Here is a 15,595-nt window from a genome sequence, read left to right as displayed (position 1 = left end):
GAAATCAGGAAATTTTAGCAAATAGTTCTTTGCAAAAAAATATAGTTAAACTTTGTCCGGAGTTTTAATTTACATTAATTACGAAATTAATAGGGGCGCGGGCCGAGTTTTTTGGCATTAAATTCATATCGTGTTATCAGTAGTCTAAAACTCAAATACTCATTGCAAAAAGATTATAGTCTAAATGAGAATTTTATGCTTGGAGATTGAATTAAGAAGGAAGTAACTAGTCCTATCTCCATTCAATACTTCATGTGAAATGTGTTGCCTTTTCATTTTTTTGTTCAATATTATTTTTTTTCGAAAAAAAAAATTCCCTTGTTTGAAATATAGAATTTTGTAAACAATGACCAGCTGTTTCAAATAAATTGTTCATGGCTAGTTTCCCATAGGTAATTTTCATTTCTAAGGAAATGATCAAATATTTTACTTTACTTCTATTGGATGAATATAACAAAAAAATTCAGATATAACTTGCTTCAAAATAGATCTTTGCTATCGATTTGTTTAATCAATGCCTTTGCGTTATTTCTTTTTTAGAACACTAAAGTAGAAAAAGAACAAGTTAAATTTATTATGTGATTTTTCATTTAGTTTAGGTATCTTAAATTAGGAACTAAAAAAATAAAACTAATCACAATGGAGGTCGTGGCGTTGTATCTTTGCATGTCGTAATTTTTTATGACATACAACCAGAGATACAAGCCAAACGCCACAAACCGGCGGCGATTGGCCGTCGGTAACACTTTGGAAGCCACGTCACAGCCGACTTCTTTCAGAAAATAATTTAACCAATTTAAACCAATTAAACCAGATATACGCGAAGAGCCACCTTAGGAGCTCTCTGATTTTTCTTCATTCACACGTACGTACGTAATTCTCTTAATTTTGATTGAGATACACGCAGAGAAATCTATGATGTTAAACATAAATGAGTTTAATCATAAAAGAGTTTAATCATCGACACAAACTCCTTAAATAAATGTAGTGTCCGCTACTATGTTATTTCCGATTTCCCTCAATGTCCTGATAATATTTTCATTTAATTGACATTTAGTGTACTCCATATGAGTGCAAAACATCATAGATGATATTTTTATACAAATAACAATCCATTATTTGTTAAATTTCTTAAATAAAAAGTTTTAGCCGATATTTTCTATAATAAATCGATTGCGCCGCCACCTCCGTCGATCTTCTTGCATCAACTTGTATCAACTCATACATATTAAAATAAAATAAGCTATAATATTGTTTTTAAAAAATACAAATAATTACCTCTTCACTTGTGTTATTAACTAAATATCCAATAATTAGAAATATTAGCATTGGCATTAACCACGTTAATGAATACAGTGATGATAAATGTCCTTCAAATCCGAGTACGTGTGAATCTACTCCCGATAACGACATTATATAAATATCTCCCACTGTTTCGGTAGTTACAGCTATTGTACAAATTAATAGAGCAAAACCATAAATATTGCTAATTTTCGCTCTTGAAACGACTAGAATGTTATTGTGAATGTTTAATAATTTTTGCATTTTTTTTAAATCACATTCCCTAGTAGAAACGTTTGGTTGTAACACAAATTCTGTTACAGAAATTGAAACATATTTGAAACTATTTATTACAATTAAAACTATATAAATATATATTGCTGTCACCAAAATCGTTATAACACACCAAATAATGTATGTTACCCAGGGAAAATATAGAAAATTTGGAATTCTATCAGTTTGTATGTGATAGAATCGAACAGCGTTTTGCAAGTAAATAAGAGGAATCACAATTAACATTAGCACACATGTTTTTTGATATAATTTTAATTTTTGCAAATTTTCAACTGTTAACTTATTTGAATATATATCGTTCCATTTTCGTATTGTTTCTAAAAGTTTCAGATGTCTGTGTTGCTGCGCTAACCACCATATATTGAGTAGTATATGAGCTGCATGAGAAATTTGCATAACGATGTAAATGTAATAGTTTCCCGTTTTATTAAATTCACTAAAAAAATATTTTTCTTTATTGAACAAAAATAAAGTTATCGATATTGTAAGAGCGATTTGTATACTAGCAAAATATATATAATAAAATAATGTATTTTTAATTTTAAAACAATTTTCATTAGTATCGTAAGAAACGGACATGAAACCCGCAAATTTTAAAAGTTTATAAATAACCGTAAAATGTTTCATATTGGTTTTATTGAGAAATTATTCGATGTCTACTAATTAGTGTTATTAGTGGTTGCCATATAGCGAGTAAAGTTTGTAGTAATTTAAGGAATTAATGTATGAATAATCAATAGACGCATTAATCATCACAAGGAATCTTAATAGATTATGACTTTACAGTTTAACAAGTAAATTTTAATACATGTTATACCTTTTGTAATACATAGCACCTCTTCAAGAATTTCACTCAGATCAGCAAGAATAGAGGAATTCGCACGTATGTTTGACTATATTTGTTCTGGAAAGCAGGAGAAGAACATAGATGATAAACTACGCGTTACCTTTATCTTGTTTTAAAATCTCCCATAAAAACATGTTAATTCACAGAGAGCCGTTATAAGTGGTATAGATCTTGGTTTTGCAGCTTTTTGCCGAGATATGAGTATATTAAACATAATTATAAACTTAAAAAGCCCTATTCGGCGGTTCAGTTGTATGGGGGCTAGGTGAAATAATGGACCGATGTTAACCATTTTCAATAGGATTCGTCTTCGGTACCATAGAAGATCATGTGTCAAATTGCGACCTGTTGTTTGATTACAATGTTTATAAGCCCTATTCGGGGTTTCAGTTGTATGGGGGCTAGGTGCAATAATGGACCGATCTTAACCATTTTCAATAGACTTCGTCCTTGGGACTAAATTGACTCAGAAAATGATTCTGAGCCGATTGGTATACTTTAAGCTGGGTATAGGATCAATATTATTGTGCTTTACAAACATCAGCACAAACCCAATATACCCTCCCCACTAAAGTGGTGTAGGGTATAAATACCTTAATAAAACATATGTCGGATGTTAAGCCTTTAAAGCTGACAGAAAGGACTTTCAGATGACACACAACATTTTATAATTAAAGTTGTCTTCGAGCAGTTATAAATGGCTCAAAAATGTTCAAAAATTGATTTTTTAAAACATCGGAACATGATATATCAAATTTCAGAAGTGATGAAGGCCTGATTTGGATTCAGCGTTACTCAGTCCTTTAGAAAAGTATACTTTGGTCTCAGGGGCAACATTTCGGGACAGAATTTCGGTCTTTGTCTGGGTTATTGGAGAGGTCTATTTGCACTGCAAGAGGTGTCTGTGGTTTAAATTACTTGGTTTCAAATGTATATGATACGGAATCGGTGCAGTCCGTATACACGACTAAGTCCACCTTTATAGCTAGAATAAGTGTGTTGGATGTTTTTCTAAATGATAAATGAGAAGTGTGCTGTCTTAAATGGTGACGAACGAGAGATATCTTAACAAAAACAGGTGATATAAATGAATTTTTCTTTCTTGTTAGAGAGAGGATGAGCTCTCTTCATAGTCGAATTAACACAGTATATTCTCTGTGAGTAAGATCTTACTTCATGGATTCGTATTTCGGCTTGTTGTATTTCTAAAGTTACTAAAAGGGACTGTAAGTAAGATCTTAAGATCTTAAGGGACTGTAAGATCTTAAGGATTTGTATTTCGGCTTGTTGTATTTCGGAATTTACGAAAAGGGGCAGCAATTGTCAGAGATTGGATAGCAAGAGTACTTAAGCAAAGTTTTTGTACATGGACATGCAGAACCATGTGCGAAAATGGCCACCAGTGTGTTCTTTTCACGACACAAAGGTGCGGAGGTGAGTCGTTGTGAAAGTATCACCATGAAATAAGGTCGTCATAGCACATGTTCATGTTAAGCACTTCAACTTATAGCGGCTGTCCGATATCATTTGAAATTGGTGCAGAGAATTAATGAATCTAACATTTTACAGAGATTATAGCAAGTTCTGTTTTTTTCAATATTTAACACTCGAGATCATAATAAATTAGAATAATTCTTTCAAAAGGTTATTTATTCGAGTGTAAAATGACAGAAATACCCCAGGATTTACCAAAAATATCTAAAAATAAATCCATTAGAAAACTTACCTCCATTCCTATTTTATTGCACATGAGACCTACAATCAAACACATTAATAATGGCATCATCCATGATAAGGCTTCTATAATGATTTTTGTGCTATTAGAACCCATTTCAGATATGGCCAATAAATAAACACTCGATATTGATTCCATAATTACAACAATTGTACAGACCGCTATGGCAATACCATACGAACAACTAACGTCGACTTTTGCCATATGCATTATTTTATAATAAAACATAAGCAGTAGTTGGACATTCTTCAAATCTATACTATTTAAGTCCAAAGTTTGATGCAACATAGAATTCGACACATATTCCATAAATTCAGTTATAGACATGACAATACAAACATAAATTGAGGAGATTATAAGCAATAGCAATGTACGCAAGTAATAGGCAATCGAGGGTAAATAAAAATAATTATCATTTATTTCAATCATTGTAAATACCATATGTATTGTTTTAAAAAAGTAAAATACAAAAACCAATAGAAAATATCCCATGCGAATTTTTGTATAATGTAGATATTTTCGTGAATTTAAATATTCATGCCTCCAGTTCCGTATGGTTAATAAAATATTGTAGTGTTGGCGTTGTCTCAAAATCCACCATAAATTTAACAATACACATAAACTCGAAGAGATATTGGTAGCGATATGATTAAAATAATTTCCTGTTTTATAATATTCATCAAACATGAAAATTTCTGAATTTAACAGAAATAATGCAATTGAGCATATATGCAGAATTTGTAAGCATATGTAATAAATATAATATGTTTTATTATTTGAAATTTTATAACATTTTTCATGTTTATTGTAATAAACGTTCATTAAACCAATTATTTTGAGACAATTAAAATATAAATGAAATTCATCTAACATTTTACAAATGTAATGTTTTTGATTATGGTTCCACACTTTTACTGAATATAAATTTGTGTTTTAATACTGTATTGACTCACATAGCTAAAGTGTAATTATAGATTTAATTATTAGATAAATTTGTTATTAATAATTTAAAAAAAATGTCCAAAGGACTAAGAGCGTTTCTAGATACCGAGCGAGTAGTTTGAGTTAAAATTTTACTTGTAATTTTTTTTTTAAGTCAGGGATGGCTATAATATTGGAAACTAAGTGGGTGCTATATTGAAGATCCAGAAACAGAAATATACTATAGTTTAACTAATCATAACACAAGATTCTAGGCAGGGCCTTATATATTTACCGACAGTCAGAAGGTCAAATAGGGCGATATCAGATGATATAGGTTAATCTAAGACCGGATTTCTTTAACTGAATACTCTCCCAGTGGTACAGTTTACATCTTATAGGTAACAGGTCACTCGGTAGTAGTCGGCATCGAAAAGGCGAATGAGTTAAAAATATGGGTGAGAGACTCCCATAAGGTTTCTAGGAAGTAACGGTGAGTAGAACCACAAAGATCCTATGGAATGACCGCGACGAGAACAAATCGAGAAATCTTCTCAAAATAAACTAGTCTGAACACGTTTATCTTACTCTTCGCGTAGTAGGGCGCCAGTTTAGGTTGGAGAATTTTCAGTTTAACACTTGGTAGTTGCTTGTTATCCCGTAGATCGTTCCTTATGGTCTGAGGATGGAAATGATGTGAGTTGGTGAATGATTGGGAAAGTCTCTCCTGCTCTACAGGAGACTAGTACTGATTCAGTATACCTCTTACTTCAGGGATATTCTGCTTGTGCTGTTTCCTTCTCAAAGGCATTCACATTGTTTCATGCTACGCGACTTATGGTTGAGGCCGCAATTATTGGTTTTGAATTGGCTTTGGAAAGTCCCACATCCATTGTCACATTATCTCGACATAAAAAGGGATCCTGATTTATAGGCTGAGTATTTCGGACTACCAAATACGTCTTTAGGTGCTGTTGCCGAAACAACAGGGCCATCTTAGTAGTGTCGTTGCGCGGGCTTTAAGAGGTTAAGGAATGCACTGGAATAGGTCATTAGATAATGGGGTTTACATTTTAAATAATGCAAACTTTCATAGAATCATAAGGGTGGTCACTTTCCGGTGAATTCGGAAGATTGATTTCGCCTGATGTTGGCATTATGCCCTTTCTATTGGCTTTAGACTAGAGATTGCTTTTTCCTTGTCGGTGTGTGCATTGGGTTTAAGCCCATGCTGCCTGTCATTTCGTAACGGGCCTTCTATGACAAGAGATTAGATAGTTCGAGTTCTTTAGCAAAGTGTTTGTACATGGACCGGCAAAGCCATGTACAAAAATTGTCACCTGAGTTCTTCATAGAAGAATTAAGGGGCGCGTCAAAAATACTGCCGTGAAATAAGGTCGTAACAGGTGTTTACGTAAAGCACTCGACATTTGTGTCCTTTAAACTTGTGATGGATCCAACAATTTCTTTAACATTAAGATCATATTTCTAAAGCAGTCAACATATTCAAATTTTGTGCTAAAACTAATATTAAAACTTTAGTTTGTAAACTTACAGTTTCTTCCAAATTATTACAAGCAAATCCCAGGATAAAATATATTAAAATTGGCAACATATATGAAACGGATTCAATAGCTCTAAATAAGTTTTTTGAACCCACTTCCGTTATACCAAATATATAGACATTCGAAATAGATTCCATAGTTATAGCAATTGTACACACCATAACACCAATGCCATACGTACTGCTTACCTCCTATCTCGCCAGATATATTATTTCATAGTAGAGCAACAACAAATCATGAAATTTCTTCATATCCATATTATTTAATTTCAACATTAGATTTTTCATAGATGCATAAACATATGACATGCTATTACATAATGTAAGTATAATATAAAAATAAATTGATGAAACAATGATCAATAGCAGAGTTCGTGTAAAATAGGCGAACCAGGGTAAATAACTCCAATCAACATGAGGAATTAATAAACACGAACGTATAATATTTAAAGCATAGATTATAAGCACCAATACAAGAATTATCAAACGGATTTTGGAATTCAATCTATGTCTATGATTGTTTAAATAAATGCAATTCCATTGACGTGTCTTTTTCAGAAGAAGATAATGTCGTTGTTGTCTTAAAATCCACCAAAAGCTTAATAGAAAACATACACCAGATGATATATTTGCCGAGAATTGATTGAAATAATTTCCAGTTTTATTGTATTCATTGAATATTAAACCTTCTGGATAAAATATGAATATTGAAATCGATAGCAACCATATTAGTTGTATGAATATGCAACGGATATATAACATTGGATTATTTTTAATTTTATAACATTTTCTATTTTTATCGTAATAAATGGCCAATAGGCCAAACGTTTTAAGTATATTATAGTAGAGTTCTATTTCGTGCAACATTTTTAATTTAACGTATTACTTTACCGTTCAAAGGTTTTAAACAAATTAGTCTTATTCAAAGCAAATGCTTTCTTTTCTAGTGCAATCCTTAATTCTTCTTTCATAAATTAAATATAAACAATTTAAAATGATTTTTAATTATAAAAAATTGTCATCGATTTAAAGGTGAGCAAATTAAATTGTTCTTATTTCATTTATTTTATTACAAAAACAATTACATATTATTGCAAATTACTAAAAATTGTTTGATTATGAATAAGGTTATAAATAGAAATGTTATAAGTAAAAGTTAGGTTAACTCGAATGCAAAAGTGAGGTTAGTTTTATTGCTCTATTACAAAAAACTCGAAATTATTTAAATATTTTTAATTAGTTATTTTATTAAAGAAGAATACAATTTTCTTATAATTCTTTTTTTATTTTTATTCTTTTCTAGAAAAGTGAATTTGACTTTTTAGAATGGTCACCATTGAATGACAGATGCTTGATGTTATCGGACGATTGGACTAGTGATACGTTGTTTTCTGCGATAAATGGTCCTTTCCCATTTCCAGACTCAAGAGAAATTGGTAATTTTTAAAAATTTCCTATAAAAATAACAAACAATTCACAAGTTTAATCTGTAATCTTATAATCTCTAGCACGTGGCGCTGGTATTGCAGATTTTATACAACCCAGTTTGGGTCCATTACAACCGAATTTAGATGATATTGATTTAACATTTGTTGGTACGTAGTAAAAAGGGAACGAACAACTTTATTGCGAAAAAACGAAAAAAAAGTTTTGGCAAACATATCAAATTATATCTTTGTATTAACATTTAGTATCAATATCCTTTAAAAAGAATTCTTTAAAAATTAAGAAAAATTTCATTTTTTTAGAACTATTACAAAATTCCCGCTTACCACCAGTACCGGAAGAAGGTTCAGATGAAATGATTAAAAATGTAGATTATGGATTTTCTTCCATAATGGGTAAGTTGTGGCAAAATCTTTAACAATTATATCATATAATATTTATTTTCGTTTACTACTACTACTAGGAGCCGAACAAATAGATTCTAGTAATATGATGGATGTCTCCTCCTCCAATGTAGTTCCGTCAATGCCAAATAACAATGATGATACAAATATGTTGGAACTTAATACACCTCTTAATACTCTACAGTTTTCTGATATTGAACAGCAATTTGCTGCACGAGGTGGCGCTAACAATAGTGTACAAATGCTTCCTCCCGTCAATCGCACAAATGAAACCGCCAATCAAATGCAGTCTCTTACAAATGATGATGCCATTATGAGTGATGCCCAAAGTACCTCGAACAGCATACTAATGCAACAGGTTAATCGACAGCAGATGAAACATTTCAGTAACTCTGTTAGCGGTGGTGGCGCTAGCTCCCTAAGTGGTGGAGGAGGAGACAGTAATATTATTAGCTCAGCGGGCAGCAACAGCAGTATGGGGCGTCAGAATAACAATGACTTCCCCGTGAAGAAAGGACGTATTTCAAAGAGTTCTCAGAGACCTTTTAGGTAATTTATAGGGTTTTTATTGTTAACATGCTTAGAATTCTTGGGCAAACCAAAAACAAAATTACTTTATTGTTTAGGCGGGAGCCGCACAATTACGACAAGGCCCAGCCGACTCTGCATCAGACCACTATCTATCAGCAGATGTTGGCGGAACAACAAAAGAATCAGCAAATGCAACAGCATTCTCAACATTTGCAGCAGCCTACACTAGCGAGCAATACACTGCATCACCACGCCACTGTTTATCAGGCAGCGCAGCAGCAACAACAACAGCAGCAGCAGGTGCAGCAGCAACAAACTCTCAACAACACATACACACAATCACCTCAACAGTATAATACGAATTTGTTAAATAATCCGGGCACCTATGGTAGTTCAACGGAAAATCTTGCAAACATGGTGAGTGCTCAACAGTTAACGGGACAAAATATCAACAGCAGCAATGCTGCAGAAGGTTTTGGTCTTATGACACCTCCACAGGCCCCAAATCAAATGAACTCCGGCAATCAATCAAACAATAACACTTTACAAAATATTAAAATTGAGGTTCCCTCGACGGATGTTCTAACAATGTTTAATTTGTCGCAGGGCTCATCAGAGGGTTATGCCCCCTACAAACCATACAATCATACAGGTAATTTTAAAAAATCAGCCTCCACTGGTACGTATATAAATATGAGAGGCAATACAACTAACAATCAAATGTACATGCAACAAACACAACACGATCAAACATCCTCTACCGGAGGTGGTACCATGCATACACAATCACTACCTCTTACACTGGGCATTCATTTGCCTGGTTTAGCAAATGCTTTACAAACACGACCCGCCCAGTTATCACCACCAAATATGCAACAAACTAGTCAGCAGCGTATCATAACGCAACAACTTAATTTACCTCCACAATCCACGCAACAACAAAACCCACAACAACAGCAACAACAACATCATCATCAGCAACAGTCGTCTAATCAGGCACAACATTTACAGAACCTTTTAAATTCACAACATCAACAACAACACCATCCACAGCCACAACATCAAATTTCGCAACCAACAATTTCCACCAATTCATTGGTGCCAAAAGAAATTTTTCGTTCGAATAGTTTACCCTTGAATGTATCACTGCAAAAGCTCGATACACGTTTAACACAAAACGATAATAATTTTGCGGTGCCAACAAAATATCATGTGGGTAAAAGTAGTAAGACACGTTCTCGTAGTAATTCAATACATCAGCACATGATACACTCATCGGCATCGTCTTCATCGTCCTCCTCATCATCAGCATCATCGGCAAATGCAATGCTTGTTAACAGTGGCACTGGTGGTGGTGGTGTTGGCGGCGGCGGCGTCGGTGGTACCAACACTCTGAATCTGAATCACCAGTTACAGTCGGCTACCAGTGACCCAATGCTCAATAGTACATTAGCTCAACTTTTAACAACAAGTAAGTTTGTGTTGTGTTTATGTCTTTAATGGCAGTTTTATGGATATTAGTTTAATTCTTGTCCAGTTCTAGTTCAAATCTATATTAGTTCTAGTTAAAGTTCAAGTTCAAATTCAGTTCTAGTTCTGTTCTAGTTCTGTTCTAGTTCTGTTCTAGTTCTGTTCTAGTTCTGTTCTAGTTCTGTTCTAGTTCTGTTCTAGTTCTGTTCTAGTTCTGTTCTAGTTCTGTTCTAGTTCTGTTCTAGTTCTGTTCTAGTTCTGTTCTAGTTCTGTTCTAGTTCTGTTCTATTTCTGTTCTAGTTCTGTTCTAGTTCTGTTCTAGTTCTGTTCTAGTTCTGTTCTAGTTCTGTTCTAGTTCTGTTCTAGTTATGTTCTAGTTATGTTCTAGTTATGTTCTAGTTATGTTCTAGTTCTGTTCTGGTTCTAGTTCTTTTCGAGCTCTGATCTAGTTCTGTTCTAGCTTTGTCCTAGTTATGTTCTAGTTCTATCCTTATTAAATTCTGGTTTAATTCTACTTCATATCTAGTTCAACTTTCCCATGTTTTTGTTCCGAGAAAATTCGGTTCAACATAAGACCTATCTAGTTCAGTTTTAGTTCAGTTCTAGTATAAATCTAGATCAGTTCTACTTCAAATTCAGTTCTAGTTCAGATCTAATTCAGATCTAGTATTTTTTCCAAGAAAATTCCGTTAAACGTAAGACCTAATAACCTATTTGCATAAAGTTTTTAACTGAAATATTCACGTTATATATATTTGTTATATTAGATTTTCATTTGACCATACAAAACTCTAAATCACAAAACTTAAATAACATAACTTTTCAAACAGTTCCATAATAATATATGTAAATAATACTTGCCCTTTAGATTCCCGTATGTCATCGACATTAGGTAAGCAACAAAGTGTATCTACAAGTAATATTGCAACCACTCCAAATGTGGCAATGTCTACAATGACAGGACTACAAATGCAAACAACGCAAATGAATGTGCAAAATAAAGTGTCAACTATAACAGGACCAACTAGTAGCATGTACACAACATCTGCGCAGCATCAGCAACAACAGCAACCACAATATCATCAGCAGCAGCAACACCAACATCAATCATTGTCTTCACCTTCATCACCTACCTTAATTAATACAACATCGGCAGTTAGTATGCAACAACAACAACAGCATCAGCAAAAACAACTTAATCAAAGTCAACAGCAGCAGCAGCAGCAACAACAACAAAAACACACACAACATCTTCATCTTCAGCAGCAGCCTCATAAATCACCAAAGAAATCAACCTCCTTGCCAACACCGGTAGCACCTTCCATGCTAAGCAGTCCACCAGCAAGTAAAGTAAGTTTATTATTTCGTAACTTTTCTTTAGATCTCCTGTTTTAATTATTCTTCTTCTATTTTGTCAGATGTTAAGTTATCCCTTAACTGCAAGTTCTCAAACAGGTTGTTCAACACATCTCAGCTTATCACCAGAATCATTTCATGACCAAGATTCACCGCTTTCACCCACACAAAGTTTAAAGTATCCACGCGATAGTCAACGTCGTGCTGGTCATATACATGCCGAACAAAAGAGACGTTACAACATTAAGAACGGTTTTGATCAGTTGCACGATTTAATACCACAACTGCAGCAAAATAATGCCAAGGTGGGTTAACAATTTATTGTTTCATTTATTGTTTGTAAATGTTTCCTTAAATGATTTCAGTTGAGTAAAGCTGCAATGCTTCAAAAAGGTGCTGAACATATCAAACATTTACGCAATGAACGCAATGTATTGAAAGAACGTATGGATGCCTTACGTATGGAACGTGATGCCTTAAATAATTCATTAACGTAAGGTTTTATAAATAGATTTGTTTAATGAAGATTTTAATAATATTTTTTTTAATTTTTTGTAGACATCTTCATTCAATTTTACCAGCCAATGGAGCGCCAGTAACACGTCAGGGCACGGAGCATGTTAGACAACTCTATGAACAATATGTACGTTGTCGGACCCAGGATAATTGGAAATTTTGGATAGTAAGTTATTTTGTGTAATTATAAATAGATTATTTCTGGTTCAGTTCAAGTTCATTTAGTTTTAGTTCATTTGTGATTCAGTTCTAGAGCTGTTTTAGTTCAGTTCTAGTTCAATTCAAGTTCAGTTCTAGTTCAGTTCTTGTTCAGTTCTTGTTCAGTTCTAGTTCAGTACTAGTTCAGTACTAGTTCAGTTCTAGTTCTAGTTCAGTTCTAGTTCAGTTCTAGTTCAGTTCTAGTTCAGTTCTAGTTCAGTTCTAGTTCAGTTCTAGTTCAGTTCTAGTTCAGTTCTAGTTCAGTTCTAGTTCAGTTCTAGTTCAGTTCTTGTTCAATTCTAGCTAAGTTCCAGTTCAGTTCTATTTTGTATTTTATTTTGTTATTTTATAATAAATTTCTTTAACCTTTAATCATTTTCTTTAAACTTTTACAGCTGGGCCTTATACTAGAGCCGTTATTAACATCATATACCTCCACAGTGTCTAGTGCTAGTTTAGATGAATTAAGACGCACAGCCTTTTTATGGGTGGATCAACATTGTTCTTTAATTGACTTAAGGCCAGGTAAAATACTATTCTTAAAACACCTTGCCTAAAGTTGAAAATTTCAATTTTATTAAATCTTTCCATTTACAGCCGTTTCAAATAAACTAAAATATCTCTCAATGAAAACTGATATTTTATCTGATCCACCCTCAACGTTACAAGAGGAAATCGCCAAAGCGGTCAACAATACAATTGGTCAACATCCGAATTTACATGGAACATAACTATCAAAAATTAAGAGATAATTTTTTAATATTTTTAGTTTTCTTTAGTTAATTTTTTTTATGTAGGTTTAACAAAGTGATAAAAGACCTTACCTGAAACCACTTATTACCAAACAATTTGTCTGCACTTAAAGGCATTAAACTATAACTTTAAATTAACTGTTAATCTGCTCAAAATTTAGTTTATTTAAAAAATAACTGCTCAATTAATACTTTTGGCAAATTTTGTTTTGTCTTTTTCTAACGCTACGACTCGGGTGTGTATTTTCAGGCAAGGTCTTAAAAAATATGTTTTTATTATTTCTATTTTGAAGTTTTTTTTTTCAATTATTTGTTTTTATTAAGAAAAAAAATTACTCTTAAAAAATTTTCGTTTTCAAAGAATGATAAATATTGTACAAATTGTTTACTTTGTATTTTTTAAATTAAATTAGGAAAAAATATAAATATAAATAAATAAAACATGTGCCTAAATTATAATTTAAGCTAAAATTAATTGAAAATAAATAATAAAAAAAATTACTTAAAATAAATATTTAATTTGTTTTTATTACAAAATAAAGAAAAACCTTAAAAAGTGTAAGTTTAACGCTGCTTAATAGAGGGTTTATAAAAAATATGGGGAAAATAAATCCACATTATTACATGAAATATTATTTATTGACTAGAAAACTGTTAAAAATGTTGAAGAATTGTATCCCTCGAATAGTTTATAATTTATAAAACTCTTTGAAATAAAACAACAAAATTTATTTAAATTTCATGGTATTTTTTATCTTAACAATCTCGTGTATTTATCTTTAAAAAGTATAAAGCTAATTTATTTTTATGACGTGTTGCTAATTTATAAAAATAATAATTTATAATAAAAAAAATATTCGTATCGCTTATTTGTTAATGTGTAAATATATTAAGGCATTTATTGTTAAAGCATTTGAATTTCCACAACCATTACTTAAATACAATTTACAGATATCAAAATTATTTATTTTATTTAAAAAAAACATTTTAGCGATGATGTGTTGTAATAAGTTAACAAAAATATCTTAAATATGTATTTGGATAATCAGGTTATTGCTGCAATAAATAATTCACGATTGTCAATATCAATCGCTGAAATTATCTGAAATTGTCTTTATAAAATTCAAAATTTAGATGTTAGTTTCATTTCTTTCTACTCAATTAAATTTGGCTAAACTTGCTGTTTTATTAAACTTAAAACAAATTAAGGAGAACTTTATCCGAAATTTGAGTTTTTCAGTTATAGATTTAATATCAGTTAACTTTGTTAGTATTGCCAACTTTTCAGTCAAAAACAAAAGCAATGAACAGCTGTTTTTTTTGCAAATATTACTGTTGTAACATTTTTACTCAAAGTACTCGCATGTTATACAGAATTAACACATAACTTCCAACTCTATTTACTCTTTTGCGGATGACAGCAGTCATTCTTATTCATTCAATCATAGGCCAAGCCCTTAATCACGACTTCATAAAAATCTCTGAAGTGGGTCGTGTTAACAGAGTCGATTTTAACGCCCATAATACTCAATGTTGTTTTTATAACACATAAACGCTTGGCAGATATTGTAGTTTCATCTATATATGGGTGGTGTAAATATTAAGGAATATAAAACTCTTGATGTTCTGGGCATGAAAATTCAGTGCGATGTCCGCTGCACTAAACACATTTTTCAAGTATTCGCTTCATCTGATCTTCTAACTGTTTACACCACTTATATCCGACCGAAAATGGAATACAACTCTCATGTATGGGCCGGAGCTTCGAAGTCTATTTTGGAGCTACTCGACCGCGCACAGGAGAGGTCGAAGGTACTTATCGGTGACAGTAGGGTATCCAACTCTATTGGTTCACTGGAGCACCGTCGCAATGTGGAGTGTATTTCACTGTTCTATCGATACTACAATGCAATGTGTTCCTTTGAAATTAGGGAACTTGTTCTCGATACCCGTATATTCTTGTGTAACACACGTCTCTCTTCAAGAACACACCCATTTGCGGTAGATTGGCCAGTTAACCGTACAACACATAACAGGGGCAATTCATTCTTCAGCCGCACTGTTCGTATGTGGAATAAACTTCCTGCAGAGGTATTCCCTGACACTTTCGATATAAGAAGATTTAGGGCGGGTTTCTTACTACTCAGTTAAACTAGGCTTAACTTGCTGTTAAATTAAACTCGAATCAAATTTAGGCGGACTTTAACAGACGATTGTGTTTTTCAGTCATGGATTTAAGTTCAGTTAACTTTGTTAGTATTGCTAACTTTTCACTCAAAA

General features: G+C 32.5%; 1 protein-coding gene across 2 annotated transcripts in view; it reads left to right on the top strand.

Annotated features, from left to right (window-relative positions):
- Window positions 1-13,829, top strand: part of LOC111680760 (protein WBSCR14 homolog) — a 48,110-nt gene extending 34,281 nt beyond the window's left edge. For both annotated transcript variants that reach the window (XM_023442461.2, XM_023442462.2), the window contains exons 6-16: window positions 7,946-8,078; window positions 8,151-8,237; window positions 8,391-8,483; window positions 8,552-9,041; window positions 9,119-10,494; window positions 11,362-11,843; window positions 11,912-12,154; window positions 12,215-12,342; window positions 12,408-12,531; window positions 12,959-13,088; window positions 13,161-13,829. In XM_023442461.2, the coding sequence (XP_023298229.2) occupies window positions 7,946-8,078; window positions 8,151-8,237; window positions 8,391-8,483; window positions 8,552-9,041; window positions 9,119-10,494; window positions 11,362-11,843; window positions 11,912-12,154; window positions 12,215-12,342; window positions 12,408-12,531; window positions 12,959-13,088; window positions 13,161-13,294 (3,420 nt within the window). In that variant the 3' untranslated portion in view covers window positions 13,295-13,829. The remainder of the gene's footprint in view (window positions 1-7,945; window positions 8,079-8,150; window positions 8,238-8,390; window positions 8,484-8,551; window positions 9,042-9,118; window positions 10,495-11,361; window positions 11,844-11,911; window positions 12,155-12,214; window positions 12,343-12,407; window positions 12,532-12,958; window positions 13,089-13,160) is intronic.
- Window positions 13,830-15,595: the final 1,766 nt, after the last annotated feature.

Source organism: Lucilia cuprina, chromosome 2 (genome assembly GCF_022045245.1).
Source record: "Lucilia cuprina isolate Lc7/37 chromosome 2, ASM2204524v1, whole genome shotgun sequence".
Classification (NCBI taxonomy): domain Eukaryota; kingdom Metazoa; phylum Arthropoda; class Insecta; order Diptera; family Calliphoridae; genus Lucilia; species Lucilia cuprina.
Note: the sequence above shows the minus strand (reverse complement) of the source record. Positions and strands in the feature narration are given on the sequence as shown.